Raw genomic sequence first — 15,703 nt, forward strand, 5'->3', positions numbered from 1 at the left:
CCTGAAGGAAGTGGTATAGGAAATTTCAGGCAAGAGAAACATCAAGTGCAAAGGTCCTGTGGCAGGAGCTTGTGTGGTGGGTTCAAGGATCAGGACAGAGGCTTGTATGGCTGCAGCTGAGGATAGACAAGGAGTACAATAATGGCAAGACCAGGGACACCCACATATTACAGGGTCTCTGGAGCTTATGGCGCCCCAGGACCTCCCTGATTCCTTCTCAGAAGGTCAAGAAGGCCCCTTCCTGCTCAGTGCTTGAGAAGGAGAGAGAAGGGCCAAGATGTGGATGGTCCCCATGGCCTCAGGCCTCAGACCTGGCCTCCAGAGTATCCTCACAACTTCTAGGACTTCCAAGGCTCTCCTCTGTTTCCATCCTTCCTCTGCCCTTGGCCGTGTTTCCTGAGACCCCACAGGCAGGGTGTTGAGGACCCCAAGGAGGAAGAGGCTGCAGTATGACTGAGCTCTGGGACAGCAGGGGGCGTGCTAGAGCCCAGGATATTTTTAGCAGACCAGGAAAATGTTTTAGTGTCTTCTAACATGATATAAAACATAATAATATAGTCTAGCTTGCCACCAGTGCAGTCATAAAACATAATTTAAGCAATAAAATTTTCTGTGAGGGAAGGGGCCCATGAAGGCAAACATGCCTAAAGTCTACAAAAGACATAATGTAGCCCTGGAGAGGTGATAGAGTCAAGCTATGCTTGGACAACATGTCCATCCTCACACAGTTCCGTGGATTCTCTCAGCTAACTCAGTTCACTTATTCATGTTCAGTTTTATGGAGGCCTTCCTTTATTAATCTTGAGACTACGTTTCTTGATAGAGCTACTCCATTTCCAGCAACAAGAAAGAAGTTGGGGCTTGGTGGATCAGTCTATTTACCTGTCTGTCTGTCTGTCTATCTATATTTATCTATCTAAATATCATTTATCTATCTATATTTATCCGTCATCAACTGTGTACCTATTTATTTTTATAGAGACTTAGAGAGTCAGTAAACCTGACCAGGTCTACCACTGTTTCTCTCCATATACTGTGATAAGTAAACAAATCCTCAGTCTGAGAATTGATAAACAACTTGATATAAAAAATTTCTTTGTGGGTGATATTTGGTAGGTTGAGTAATTCTGTTTAACTTATCTAAATACACTTACTAAGAAGTCTTTGACAAATTACCTGAGATTGAACTAACATCGCTTTTTGTAGGTTCTATACTTGAAACTTTTATAAAAATTTTTAGTAACAACTTGTCCCAAATTCTTTATCAATGGTTTTCAAATGGCGTCCCCCACCACACACACAGAGTTTCTCTTCAGAGACCCTTCAGTGGCTGCATTGGGGGTGGTATGTGAGATGATATCACAGGCAGGATGAAACTCACATCCTCTTTCCTGCCCTCTTTCTATTTATAGCAGCTCTGCTTTACTTGTGGATACCATATAAGATTTTATTTGAACAGTAGGTTCTGTGGCTAAACAAAACTTGTAAACCATTCTCTATAACTGGAAGTTGTAATTATTTTTCCATGATGACATTTTTGAACACTGACATACCTTTAAATAAGGCAAGTGTGTGTGTGTAAGCAATTTAAAGGAAATAATTTATATCTTAAGATTTGGATTTTTAAATGTGACGTTTTTACCCCACATATTCTGTTCAACAGCTGAATATTAACTCTGGCTCTTAAAGGTTAGAAAAGTCCTACAACCCTCGGCATGCTCTGAGATCTCAACTGGTTGGGGAATCATAGAGAAATTCCATCTTTGACATTAAAATAAATGCTTCTATTACGTTTTGTGATTGACAAGGAAGAGAGGAGGAAAGATGTTGCATTTCTACCTCCTAAAGAATCTATTTTTTAAAGGTAGGTAGGCTCTAACTGACTTCTGACACATGTCATTCAACACTATAAACTCTCTTGGATAAGAACCTGACCCAGGCACACCCACTTGTAAACTGGGGAAGGGGGAGGATTTGAGTGTAAGCACCTTGAACCAGAGGACATTTTTTTTCCATTTAAAAAAACCTTCCTGGGGTTAATTTCCATAAGTGTACATTTCCTCTTCATAATTCTAGTCATTAATCACCAAGTAGTGTTTAAGAGCACCTGCGTGGATCACAGATTCCATAGTCCAACCTGAAAACTCGAATTTGGGATTACTTCTTGCTCTAAGAGGTATAATCCATCCCCAGGGTCTGCCCTGACTCATCTGGCATCTCTGTTTTTGAAAGAACTTGGATCAGGGCACAGGATTTCAGTGTCTTCTCTTACTCCTCTTTTCTTGAATCCAGGGTCTCTTAACCTCCGCACTGTAGACATTTGGGGATGGATACTTCTTTACTGCAGGGGAGGCTGTCCTGTGCGTGGTGGGATGGTTAGCAGCGTCTCTGACTTCTACCCACTAGGTGCTAGAAATGCTCCTGCCCCAGCTGTGACAACCAAAAATGTCCCCAGACATAGCCAAACGTCCCCTTGCAGAGGTAGTAGGTAGGACTGTGAAGGAGCAAACTGTCCCCTACTGAGAACCACTGCTCTCTAATCCCTGAGGATCCCAAAACTGAGGATCCTACCAGGAATTACCCGGTCACCACTAGACATGGTTCTCAAGGATACCCATGTACTTTAACCAAGTCAGTGTTCTCAACACTGGCTGCACATTAGAATCACCTGAGATGTTTACCAATGACCAACTGAGCATTAGCATTTTTTAAAAAGCTCCCCAGAGATCTCAATTTGTAGACAGGACAGACAACCTCTGAACTAAGTGTACTTAGCGATCTTAATACTTATTAAAACTCCAAAAAAAAAACCTCACCCCAAATTTATTTCAAATAGGAAATGCCAAGTAGTTTCAGAGAAATAAAGAATTCCATATATCAGTCTATTACAGTCTATTATAGGCCCCTGGAGACATTCACATGTGCTTTTTGTTGTTTTTTTATCATCACAAAGCAGTTGAGAAACTGGATAACTCTGGGAATTCTGAGCTTTATAACAGTTTGAGTGAAGGTGCATCACTTGATGTAGAGCAATTTCTCTGGTGCTTGTAATTCACAGACTCTTTTGACCAAAGTGACAGGGAGGACCCTGACCAAGAGGAAATTCCTGGAATGTACAGTGTTGGAATTGACAGGGAAGGAAGATCAAGACTTAGCAAGACTAAGCGTGGCTTAGGAAGGGAGGCCTCTGATAATGTTCTTCAGCAGATGAAAAATATGATCTAATGGCTACCTCTTTCCTTTGTTAGTGCTTCAGTAACAGTGGGAAGAAAACCAGACAATGGCGGTCTTCGTAACTTAGGATCCAGAAGAATGATGCCCAGAAGGAGTACATGTTCTGGCAGCTGCCAGTCCCACTTCTGGCCGGCCAGGAGGGGCTGGCCAAGGTTTTCATCCAGTTATTAATCTTCTGAAAGGTATAGGATGCATTCAGTGATGTTCAACTTTCCATGTGACCTTAGGCAACTCAACTTCCCTGAGGTTTTGTTTCCTTATTTGAAAGATGAGCAGCATGATATTTACCCCAGACAGTGACTATAGGATTAAATTAGATAATGTGTGTGAAAGTGCTTTGTGAAATGTAAGGCCCAGTAGGTAGCCCATTGTAAACCCAGAACTGAGCGTGCTATTACATTATCACATTAAGTTCATGTTTCTCTGGTTTGTCCTCTGGCTGTTCTTCCTCGCAGTCTGGGTTAGGATCCGGGTGGTGGATTTCAATGACAAGAACATAGATGAGGCCTCCAATGATAGCACCAACAAAAGGGCCCACTACAGGAATCCACCAGAAGTTATTTCCAGCTCTGAAATCAAACAAAGAAATTAGTGATACACCACTTGGCCTTCTTCCTGGTATTACTGCTAGTTATTCACTAACCAGCTAGTCATTTCTCATGCTCATGACTCCCTTTTAAATCAGCAAGAGCTAGGTATAACGGCACTCACTGTAGCTTGGCAACCATCATCCTAGATTTTGCAGTATACCTGATTTCAGATGATCTATTCCATTCTCCTGTTAGTACTTGTGAGAGAAATGACCCGTTTATTTTCCTTTCAGAAAATATAGTCCCCGAACCCATGGCTACAATTGAGGGCATTTAGGGAAAGTTCAGGTCGATTATTCAGGAGTTGCCTTCCCCTCAAACTGAAATAATGAGTCTTGGGGATTATGAATGGTTGGGAGATGTGGAGAGATTCCTGGACATGATTGGTATATGAGGGCAATTACAAAATAAACAATCAGGAAACATTTGCCAATAAGTGAATTTAAAAAAATCAAAGGTAGAGATATGAATTACCTACTAAATATAATTTAGTTCAGTACTTATATTTTGAGGTCACAGCTTACTTAAACTTACTCTCTGATAAGGACTTTCTGCCATGTTTCCCTCTCCCCTCCAGAAATCCTCAATGTCAGCACATTGTATTGGAGGTATAGTTCTGAGAGAAAGCAGGTGCCTTTGCGAATTGTCACCATCTCTTTTGGAGATAGAAAATCCATTTAAATAATTCCGTAGAAAGGACCATGAGTGGTCAGAAGCAAGTAAAACTATACAATATGTTGTTTAAGGATATGTGCATTTGAGATAAAACTTTTTAAAAGCAGGATAATTATGAACAAAAAATTCAGAGTAATGCAGAGGAGGCAGAGGAAACAAGAGGAACACAACTACACATGGGAATTTCACAGTGTTCTATTTGGGGGAAGGACTCATGGCTGCTATTTTTATTTTTATTCCTAACAACTATACATATTTCCATGGGACCTTTTGTTTGTATCAGTTTTTTATTAGAAAGGATAATAAAGGAAATAAGCACAGAACAGGGGGCCTGTCCTAGAATTCATGAGATTTAGTTCTAATCTCAGGAGGGTCCACAAGGTCTTTGGGAAAGTCTCCTCATCTCTGAGCTTCATTCTTCCATCTGAACAGTGGTCCCTTCCACCTGTATCATCCAAGCACTTTCTTAGATCCTGAATCTTATATCATCAATGCAGGCTCACAATAAGATAATAAATCTTAAGACCATAAACGCAGGCTCTGGGGAAGAGCACTGTGATTAAGCACAGTGGCCAGCAGATGTCACTCTTACTGCACTGGAAAGAGGTCACTGCACTCAGCTGTTCTCACAGCGCCCTTTCCCATGCCTCCAAATCCAGGCGGAATTTTCTATGAGAGGCACCTGGGCTTTAAAGAACTAGCAGCCTTCTCTTCAGGTAAGCACACGAAGCAAGGTTAAGCCACTTATTTGGTCCATCACTTCCATCACTGGTTTGTGGCAAATCTCTTACTGTCATTTAACAGATTAGGGTCCAAGATATCTGCCAGCACACATGTCCTCCTTTCACTGGCTGGACCCTCTTGAGCTGGATGTGTTGCACCAGGGTCACAAGGCTTAAATGGAGGAGCTCTGATGCGGTTCCCTGCCTGGCCTCACAGGTAAACAAGGTCATTTGCACACTGTGATTTGGGGGATGCCAGAAATATGTCTGTGTTAATTGCTTACGGTACCGTCATCAGGGATTCATTCCTTTGGTTAAACTATTTTAAAAATTAACAATACCCCTGAGATCCTTCATCCACTAAGTTATCAACACTTTAAAGTGAATTAGTGAAGACCACTTGCTTACATCCTAATACTTAAGGGAAAAGCAAGAGTCAGCCAGGGTCTGTCTTGCCCTTGTCAGACCTGCTGGAGCCCTGCTCCCGCTGTCATCCTCACTCCGTGCCGTGCAGGGGCAAGTGAGGATCCAAGGCAGTCTCGGTTTTATCTGAGACCTTGGGTGTGGATCCAAACTAGAAAGTCCCCTGAGATGCTTAGCTTGGATGTAGAACCCTGAAAGGATGGGACACTTTAGGGACACTTTGGAGTCCTGTTATCCCTCAGAGGTTTCCTTGGGAACTTTTTGGTTGAGGATTATCAGTCAGTCTAGCTATTTCCTAACTGGTTTCTGCTGCCTCTACTCATTTTTAATCTGTTCTATATAATAATGTCGGATCAGTTTTGCTAAATTGAAGTTCTAAACATGTCAAACTTCTGCCCTAAATCCTTTGTTGCTCCCTATAACCTACAGAAGAGGGAGCAGCAAAAACCCCAAAGTCTCGTTCTGGGAATCTAGGTCCTGTAATGGTCTGAAACAATTGCCCTTCCAAGCCTCTTCACGCACCCTTCCAACTAAACTAGATCATGTGTTATTTTAACATTCTGTCTTGGGATACAGAATCCTCTCTGCCTGAAATATCCTCTCTGTCCCCTGTTTAAGCATGTCCAACTACTACAAAATGCCCCTACTTCCACCCCCATAATTCTCAAATTTGGAGCTACAAACCTTCTCTCAACTCTTGGAGTTAATTAGTCAAATCTCTTTAATGGCACTTGACAGCTTCAACCTGTGTAAGAGCCTATGCTCACTACTCTGAAATAGAACGTAAATAAAGCAGTGAAGGGCAACAACAGTGAAGGGCATCTTTAGCACAGGGCCTTGAATAAGAAATCAGGTAGCTGCATGGATGAATGAATGCATGAATGAGGGGAAAAGACCCTGATGCTAACAAGGGACATGGTGCTCAGTGTTTGGCATTAGGTGATTTCAGCATTCTCCCACAGACATGGTCTCCTGCCATATACTCAACAAAGCAAAGAAAACAGGCAAGATCTCTACCTCTTTAGAACCACCATCACTCTTAGAACTTTGGGTGAATCACCAAGCAGGGCTCAAATAGAGGTCACATCCCTATGGGGCACCTTTGTTCTCGGTGTCTGTGTGAAGCTCACAGAGGTGTCTTGATGGTGCGGGCAGTGGTCTCCTGGAGTGAACCTCAGGAAATTGGGATTAAAGGAAACTCATGGGCCAATTCTGGGCTTTGGAAATAAGGAGATCTTTAACGTATGCTTTTGACAGTCCATTGGAAGAATACAAATGATCCTTCCTAGTTGTCATTTTCTTCAACCTTTTCACGTTCTAGTATGATCATTCTGGAAGAGAGCTCCTCAACTGTGGCAGTCTTAACATTTTTGACTGAGTAATTCTTAGTTGTGGCGATCTGTCCTGGATACTGTAAGATGCTTAGCAGTATCCCTCTACTGGCCTCTACCACTAGATGCTGGTGACATCTGCCCCCACCCTCCCCAGTTGTGACAACCCAAAGTGTCTCCAGGCATTGCCAAATGTCCCTAGGGGCAATATCACCTCTGGCTGAGAACCACTGCTCTAGAAAATTCACTGCATTGTTCGTTTCTTAAAGATAGGAAATGTTTCTTGATTCTTTTTTATCCCTCATCTCCTAGGACATGTGTGTCACATAGCATTTATCCATACTTTTATTCAATAGCTTTTATTGAGGCTTTCTATGCGCCAGGCCCCATCCTAGTCACAGTGGACACAGCAGTGAAAACATGGTCAAGGGCTCTGTCCTCATGATGCTTACACTATAGCGTAATGCTAATGCTGTCTGTGGTGGTGATCAGAATGGTGTCAGTGATTTCAGTAGCTTGTGTTTCATGATGGTGAAGGCAATCCAAACTCTTAAATAAAGTCATCACTTGTGTACAACTATATACAGGTCAGCATTAGGGACACTCAAGTGTTTTGTTCTCACAGCAGACATTAAACTAAAATTTGCTCACACATGTTTTCCCTGCTTCTCTTTCTCCATGTTAGAGCCCTGTTTCCTGGGGAACAAAGGTGGGTGGCTTTCCCAGAGAGAGATGTGATGAGTGGATGAGGACTGGCCACCATGACTTTAGTGGGGGGACAGTGGGAAGGAATTAATGGGCAAAGTTTGTCTTGGGAGCTTGGTACCAGCAGTTGGCATATTTCATCAGCACATTCTGAGGTGTAAGGCACGGGGTCTTGCCACTTCCTGTGCACAGGCTCTCTTTGATGCCTGTTCTGCCAGGAATTTCTTATGCTTTAAGAATTCAAGAACCAGTGATCAGGACTCCGCACTTTCACTGCCGAGGGCAAGGGTTCGATCCCTGATTGGGGAACTAAGACCCCGCAAGCCACATGGCATGGCCAAAAGAAAAAGAAAAAAGAATAAGCTCAGCACTCACTTCTTCTATGGTGCCTCCCCCAACTTCCCTGGGCAGAGCTAGTCACTCCCTCTTCTGTGTTGCCTTAGTACTTTGTTTCAAGGGTTACCAGAGCACTTGTTACATTGCTCAAGGCCAGTGTCTTATCTGATTTTCAAATTTCCTTGCCTGGCACAGTGACCACAGCATAGGTGGTGATCAAGGAAGATCTGTTGAATGAATGAATGAAGCGAAGCTAGCATGATCCACTAGAAAGAGCCCTATAGTAGTATCAGAAGATAGAAATTCTACCCCTTTGTCACAAAGTGAATATGTAGACAAGTTCTACATCCAAAATAGTCACATAAAACCATATACCAATTGAGAAATTATTATTATTATTATATAGGACAAACCTATCTCTTTGAATCTATCTAGAGCCTCTCTATCTTTCTCTCTTTGTCTCTCTCTCTGTCTCTGATTATGTCGCTGTGTCTATCTCTTTGTCTCCCTCCCCCTTCTCTCTCTCTCTCTCACACACACACACACACACACACACACCCACACACACACCCCATATCATAAATCACCAGTGATATGTTCCACACTTACGATGAGGATGCACTTAACCTCACCCTCCCATCTGCACTCTCTTGGATCTCCAGGTCAAAGCACAGCCTTCCCCACTGAGGCACAGTGTGAATCTTCCTCCCTCCTCCCTGACCGTTGTTACTTACGTGAAGACCTCAAACCCCCAACCTGCCAAGGCAGTGAAAAGTCTGGGACTCAGGTCTCGAGCTGGGTTCATGGCACAGCCACTGTTCATTCCCAGAGAGGAAGAAATGACAACAATCAGGAAGCCAATGACAATGGGCTGTAGGCCTTTGGGGACTCCCAAGTTTCTTGAGTCAAAAATGGCAAAGATGACAATGAGGAGGAACATGGTGGCCACTACCTGGGGAGGGAGAAAATATACAAGGGATTTAGCTTATATTCTTCCCCCTTGCCCACCTCAAAATGCACCCACTCTCATTAAAAACAAACCTAGTAATAAGTAACGTACGCTGGGTGAGCACTCTGTGCCAGACCCTTATTGCAGCAATCCTAGACATGGGTGCTGATATCATTCTCCTTTACAGATTAGTTACCTGCCCAAGGTGACACAATCAGTGACAGTCAGGTGTGGATCCAGAGAGTTCAGCTCTAGAGACTGTTTGTTATCTTTACTACGCTATCCTGCTGAGCTACTACCAGCTAAATGGAGAGCAAGCTACAGGCTGGAAAAATGAACAAAGGGGCTCATTCAAATTGGTGAGAAAAACAGTGTGAGACATCAATAGATGAATGGGCAAAGGAAATGAAAAGAAAATTCATAAAAGAAAAATAGATTTAAGAAACAAATAAGAGGGAAAAACTGATTCACAATGAAAAAAAGTAACAATACCAAGTGTTAGGGAACTGATACCACTTCTCTCAGGCTTTCCTAATTAAACTAAGCACATACTACACTTTTGAAAGGCAATTCATCAGTAATTTAGCAACATGCATTTAAAAAAATCCATAGGATTATGTACTGAATTTGACCCGATTAGATATTTTGAGAACCACATCATGGAAATAATCTAAAATATGGAAACATCATAAAAAAAAAATGCAAATAAATAATTAAGCATCATTTATAGTATTGAAAAACTGGAGTCCACATCAATAGGGAAAGGGCTAACTATATTATGAAGTGCCCATTCTATAGTCTATTATACAGCCATTAAAAACAAATATAAGAGCTATCTGGTAACATTTTTAAATGCTTATGATATTAAGAAAAATATGTGCATTATATTTTATACTTGAAAACAACATAAAAACAAGTTGTAAGAGATTATACAATGACAGCAGGTATTCTGAAGTGGTGTGGTACAGTGGGTATTTTCCCCACTCTCTAGTTTCTAAAATTTCCAAACTGTTATTTTACTTTAACAGCTAAATGATAGCTTCTATTTACCAGACACTTATTATGTGCCAGCTACTTCATATGCTTTTTCTCATTAGAACTTCACACCAATCGGTGAGATAAATCCTGTTTATTCACAGTTTACAGGTGAGGAAATGTAGATAGAAAGAGGTTAAGAAACTTGCCCAAGGGCACACAGCTCATAAGCAGAAGAATCAGGATAAGAACAAGGCAAGTGATTTTAGACCAGAATAGTTGTGCTATTGGCTACACGACAGATGCTTGGATGCAGCTTGTTTAAATGTCATTAAGGCAGAGACACTTCTAGCTGCCTAGAGAGTCTGGATAAACCTGTGCACGTGGGGAGACACAGAAGACCTGTGATACTCTTAAGCTCAACTACTACACTTCACAGTCCTTGAACTGAGATCACAATGTCTTTTCTTGAGGCCTCTACGTTTAGATCATGTGCACAAAAGAGACAGTTAGGTGGAACAAACCCCATTTGCCCCTACAGGGGTTGAAATATCCAGTCATGCACTTTTCTCTGAAACTTGACTGATGTGGAACAAGTGTATGTATTAAAGAGGAGGCAGGAAACCCTTAGTGGTATCAACTTTGGCAAGGGCAGGAATTTGTCAACAAAGCTTGGGTTATGCGTAGGGACCTCTGACTTTGGAAACACAGCCTTCCCTTTCTGATAGGCCTATAATGTTCCTATGCATCCCCCTTATTAGATTATGTCTTTTCACCAAAGTTAGGTCTTTGTTGAATGTACACTTACTTGGTCTGCAAGTGCATTCACCAGAGACAGATACGGAGCTGGGTATGTTGCGAAAATGTGTGCTGTTGCGTTTTCTCCCACGACGAGCAGTTTTCCACCAGCAAAAGACAGAAATGCATCTATGGAAGACAGAGCTCTGGCATGTTAGTGTCCTCTGGGCAGAGGGGAGGTAGGCCTATGCCAGGTCTTGTGCTGAACAAGTACAGGAGAACCCTCAGGTTCAGCTAGGCAGAGCCATATCATTTGCCTCTTTTCACTTCACAGTATGGTAGCTTTAGAGATACCCAGAGAACTTCCAGGATAGCTGAGAAAGTCCCGGCTGCCCTTGATGGTTCACTCCACGTTTGAGCCAAATCCTTATCCAGTGGGTCTTGGGAACCATTTTTCTTTGAGGGGAATTCTTGGAATTTTCAAGATTGACTAAAAGCCAAAGTGAAGCTTGGACTTGCTCTAGGCAGAGTTCATGATTCCCAGAGGGTTCTCAGTAACCCCTAATAGCAGTCCAGAATTTGAGGGCATCAAGGTACAGTGAAGATGCCCTTAGAACAAGGAATACAGCAGTCCCCGACACAGCCAGCACCACCCCAGGCCTCTCTGGCCACAGCAGCTGGTTCTCTAGGTTTCTGGTCTGGTCTTGAGTAATGCTTTAGTCTTCTTGCACTCTAATTCTTAGGATACTCTGTGGGAGTACATTTCCACAATGTACCCCTCAGGCTTGGCTCATAAATTCTAGTTCCTAAGGGCTTCAGTTTGAGAGTCATAAAGTATTAAGACTCACCTTGGGTTAGATAGAAGGAACTACTTTAACACTTGATTTTATGGAACCCCAAGATTTTTTAGTTTGAAGGGCCTAAGAAGTCATCTAGTTCAATTCCTTTATTTTCCAGAGGAGGAAACTGAGACCAATAAGGTCAGATGACTTACTGAAGTCACATAGCCTCGTACTTAGTTCACATGGAACTAAAGTCTGGGTCTTTGATCATCAGTACTCTGTTTCCCCCAGGACTGTTGCAGAATGGAAGCCCTGGCTATTGGATGGAAGGGAGAAGAGGTTCCCCACCCAGCCCATTTCTCTGCTATGCCTCTTCCTTCAAAGACTTTATTCCAGATTCCTTCTTTAAATACTTACTCATCATTCTCCTTGCCACAAGTCAACGGCTCCCTTCCCAGCCAAATCAGAGAAAGCCATGGAGAAGCCAGTGGCCTATTGCTTACTTTGGCATTGTTCACGCTGTAGTGCTGGTTAGGTCTAAAAATATACTTCCTTTAAGTTCTGCCCTCCATTTAAGTTGTGACCATTTTCATTAAGAGGCTTCCTGAATGTGCCCTGATGATAATGTTGGCCCCATTATTTAGAACTTAGGACTCTTAGAACTGCCTGTCAAGTGTAAAACGTTTCCTGTTCTTACCTCATCTCACCTCTTCCTACAAGTAATTCTGACTTTCAACTTATAACCAGCTCTCCCTAATCTCTGGACTCAGGGGCCCTACTCACCATAATAAATGCCAAAGAGGGTTGCAGCCCCTACAAAGGCTCCCAAGAGCTGGGCCCCCACATAAAAGGGGAATTTGAACCACTTCATCCGTCCAAAAAGACACATTGCAAAAGTCACAGCTGGGTTGATGTGGCCACCTGCAAGGAAGATAAGGTGATTAGGAAAGTCAGAGGGCAGGCCAGCCAGGGAGAACTATTGTGAAGAAAACCTTATCTAGGGACTGCAGGCAGAATTCAGCCGTCTAGGTGAGGAACTGTATGTGAGGAGACAGGTGTGTGTGTGTGTGTGTCTGTGTGTCTGTGTGTGTGTCTGTGTGTGTGTTTGAGTGGAGAGAAGAGAGGACTAATAATCCCCATGGCATCATTAGACACTGTTTAGGAATTTTAGCTTTCTCAAAAGAAAGTCAAATATATAAAGAAACTTGTACTCAAGTGGCTCATTTTCTCTCTCTCTCTCTATCTATCTATATCTATCTACTGGGTTTTGCCTAACTATAAAGCAATAACCCCAAAGAGATTGATATAAACCGTTAACTTCAGTATATTTTTAAGTCAATATACTTATATACTTGTAAGATTTAAATCTATATCTAGTCCTCTCTAAGTCCATGTCCAGAGGATATAGAAACAGTCTTAGGACTGAAAAGAGATATCTCTTTAAGGGGAAATGGCCCTTCCTTTGTGGGCTGTGCCTCTCACTGAGGTAAGGGGCTCAGTTTATTTTGAGGTAGTCACAGTGTCTGAGTGGATCTTCTGTAGTTTCTCTGCATAAATGATGTATATCTCACACACAGAAATGGAGCGACACTTCCTCCACTCCAGCCTAAACTCTGACTAGAGAAATCAGCTTCTTTGATTCTAACCCAGTTGCAAGGTCAGGTAGAGGGCTTGCTCTGGGGTAGGTTACTGATATCCCCAGCTGGCTTTGCTAGTAACAACAATAAAAACAATGCCTATTGAACACTTGCCAGATGCTGTCATTGGGGTATTACATGCACTTGATCCTCCTAAGAACCCAGTGAGGTGGGTACTAGTCCAGTTAACTGCTGAGGAAACTGAGGCACAGAAGTAAAGTAACATTTTAAGGTCACATGGCTAATAAGTGGTAGGTCTAGGATTCAAATTCAGGTTTATTTGAACTCTTGGGCCTATGTTCTTTTCTAGACCTTCTTCACCAAGTTTATAAAGGTTTCTCTGCCTTAGAAGGCAGGGAAAATTTTTTCAAAGATCATCTTTGAGCATATGGGCTTGATTCCTAGGGATGAAGGACACTCATATGAAGCATGCCAATGACATTTAGTGTGAAGGGGGGGATTAGAGTAACTGTCAATGTGACCACACTGAAATGTGGACCTCTGGGCTGTGGAAATAGTTGTAAACAAAGGAGTGATGATGATGATGATGACACTTTGCCATTTGACCCCCCACAGAACCTATTGGTGAGCTTGTTTTGGGAAGCCTTCCCCCCTCTCCCCTGTCCGTGAAGAAAGCTATGCTTTTCCTGAGTCTCTAAGCCAAAGTGGGCTTGAAATGGGGAGGGGTTCTGACTGCTGACTACACCGTGAGGGTCCTTTCTTCACCTGTCTCTGCCACTCTGGGGCTAATATGAACAAGAAAATGCCAATATATCAAAGCACAGGTGACTTCCTGAAGCCTTACACACACATCACCTGTTTTGTTTTACTTTTAAATCTAAGAGAGTCATAATTCTGGAGACTGGCAGGAGTACAGCTTACTAGGGAAGCTGGAAACAGGGGTTAGAAGAGGGGAGCACCCAGGGCAGTGGAAAGTTCCTGGAGCCAGCCCTGTTCCTCTTCTCCCAGAGCTGGTTGGAGGGAGGGTAGCTGCCACCCAGCCAGCCTGGAGGAACTCATTGTGAAAGAACAAGGGGATGTAAGAAGTCACCTGCAATCAAAAATGTCTCCCCTCAGATGAGTCCACCAATGGGAGAATTACTGTTTAGCAAGCTCCTCTTCCAAAATAAGACTTGCTGTAGGTAGGTCTTATTTAGCCCCTCAAAAGCACCCTGAGGCAGAAACTATTGTTCGCCTTGACCTTGACATGCTGCAAGGCATTTAGTAGGTTTTCAAGATATGAAAGTTGATATATGTGGAATCTAAAATATGGCACAAATGAACCTATCTACAAAGCAGAAACAGACTCATAGACATAGAGAACAGACTGGTGGTTGCCAAGGGGGAGGTGGGGAGGGAGAGGGATGGACTGGGAGTTTGGGGCCGGTAGATGCCAACTATTACATTCAGAATGGATGAACAACAAGTCCTAATGTATAGCACGGGGAACTATATCCAGTCTCCTGAGATAAACCATAATGGAAAAGAATATAAAAAAAGAATGTCTATATGTGTATAACTGAGTCACTTTGCTGTGCCGCAGAGACTGGCACAACATTGTAAATCAACTGCACTTCAATTTAAAAAATTGAAGAAAAAAAAAGATATGAAAGTTGAAGAAATAGAAGTCTTTATTCAGATAGCTCAGACTACAAAGATCTACAGAGGGAAGGTTGTTTGGGGGTCAGAGAGGCTGTGCCGGGACGGTGCTTTGCGAAGCAACGAGGAGAGTTTCTCCTTGCAGAGATGCGTGATCACTTGGCTTACCCGAAGGACAAAGCAGAGCAGTGTAGTGGAAAGAACATGAGTGCTAGAGTCAGGGAAGGCCACACTCACATCTTGGCCCTGCCAAGGTGGTTGTGATGATCAGATTATTCACATAAAGAGCCCAGGGGGATAGCTGGATTCCCCGAGGCCTGAGATGAAAGTCTTACGTGAGCAAGGTGAACTCTTTCAAGGTTCTGTCCTAGACGAGTCTCCTCCCCACCACCCACAGACAACTCTGTGATAGAGATCATCTTAATCTTTTATTTGTCATTAAGCAAAGCTATTTTGATTTTTCAGTGAATTTTTATTGCTTATAAAAAAAACTACATCAAAAACAACCGCCATAGTCTAGGTACAAGCTGGCAGTGTAAACACTTCGTGGGGGATGGTGCATAATTAGGGCATTATGAGTTCTGATGGGCCAGATTGGATTGCCAGACTATTGGCAAGTTCACAAGGGAGCAGGGTGCGGTAACTGCCATGCAGTAAGGTAATGCTTTATGTTCCACAACCAGATGTCAGCTGACCTTACCAGTCTGGACCACAAAGTGGGATCCCATTTATGTTTATGCCTAATATACATTGGTTATTTTTGGAATTCCCAAAGAGGGCCTCACATATGCCCACAAACCAGCATGTTAGCTGCAGCCACTGTGAGAAAGTCACCTCCCCTACACAGTCTTCCTCTCCTGTTCCTGGCCTGCTGAAGCCAATATTGAGTCTGCACTGATGTCATCAGTGGGCCAGTGTGTTGTCTGTGCATGTTCCCCCCAGTTATCAGGGAGCCTGAATATCAGTTCCAAACAGAGATGGGGAGATAAGCTCCTTTTCCAACTCAA

The 15,703-nt window shown here is 42.8% G+C and overlaps 1 protein-coding gene across 2 annotated transcripts in view; it reads right to left on the minus strand.

The window, feature by feature from the left end:
* Positions 1–3,628: 3,628 nt before the first annotated feature.
* AQP9 (aquaporin 9) overlaps positions 3,629–15,703 on the minus strand; it is a 37,129-nt gene continuing 25,054 nt past the window's right edge. The window contains exons 3-6 of one of the 2 annotated variants that reach the window (XM_059915529.1): positions 12,244–12,381; positions 10,749–10,867; positions 8,751–8,968; positions 3,629–3,803 (exon numbers count right to left, since the gene is read on the minus strand). In XM_059915529.1, the coding sequence (XP_059771512.1) occupies positions 3,629–3,803; positions 8,751–8,968; positions 10,749–10,867; positions 12,244–12,381 (650 nt within the window). The remainder of the gene's footprint in view (positions 3,804–8,750; positions 8,969–10,748; positions 10,868–12,243; positions 12,382–15,703) is intronic. The other variant, XM_059915530.1, reaches the window with a different exon arrangement.

Source organism: Balaenoptera ricei, chromosome 2 (genome assembly GCF_028023285.1).
Source record: "Balaenoptera ricei isolate mBalRic1 chromosome 2, mBalRic1.hap2, whole genome shotgun sequence".
Taxonomy (NCBI): domain Eukaryota; kingdom Metazoa; phylum Chordata; class Mammalia; order Artiodactyla; family Balaenopteridae; genus Balaenoptera; species Balaenoptera ricei.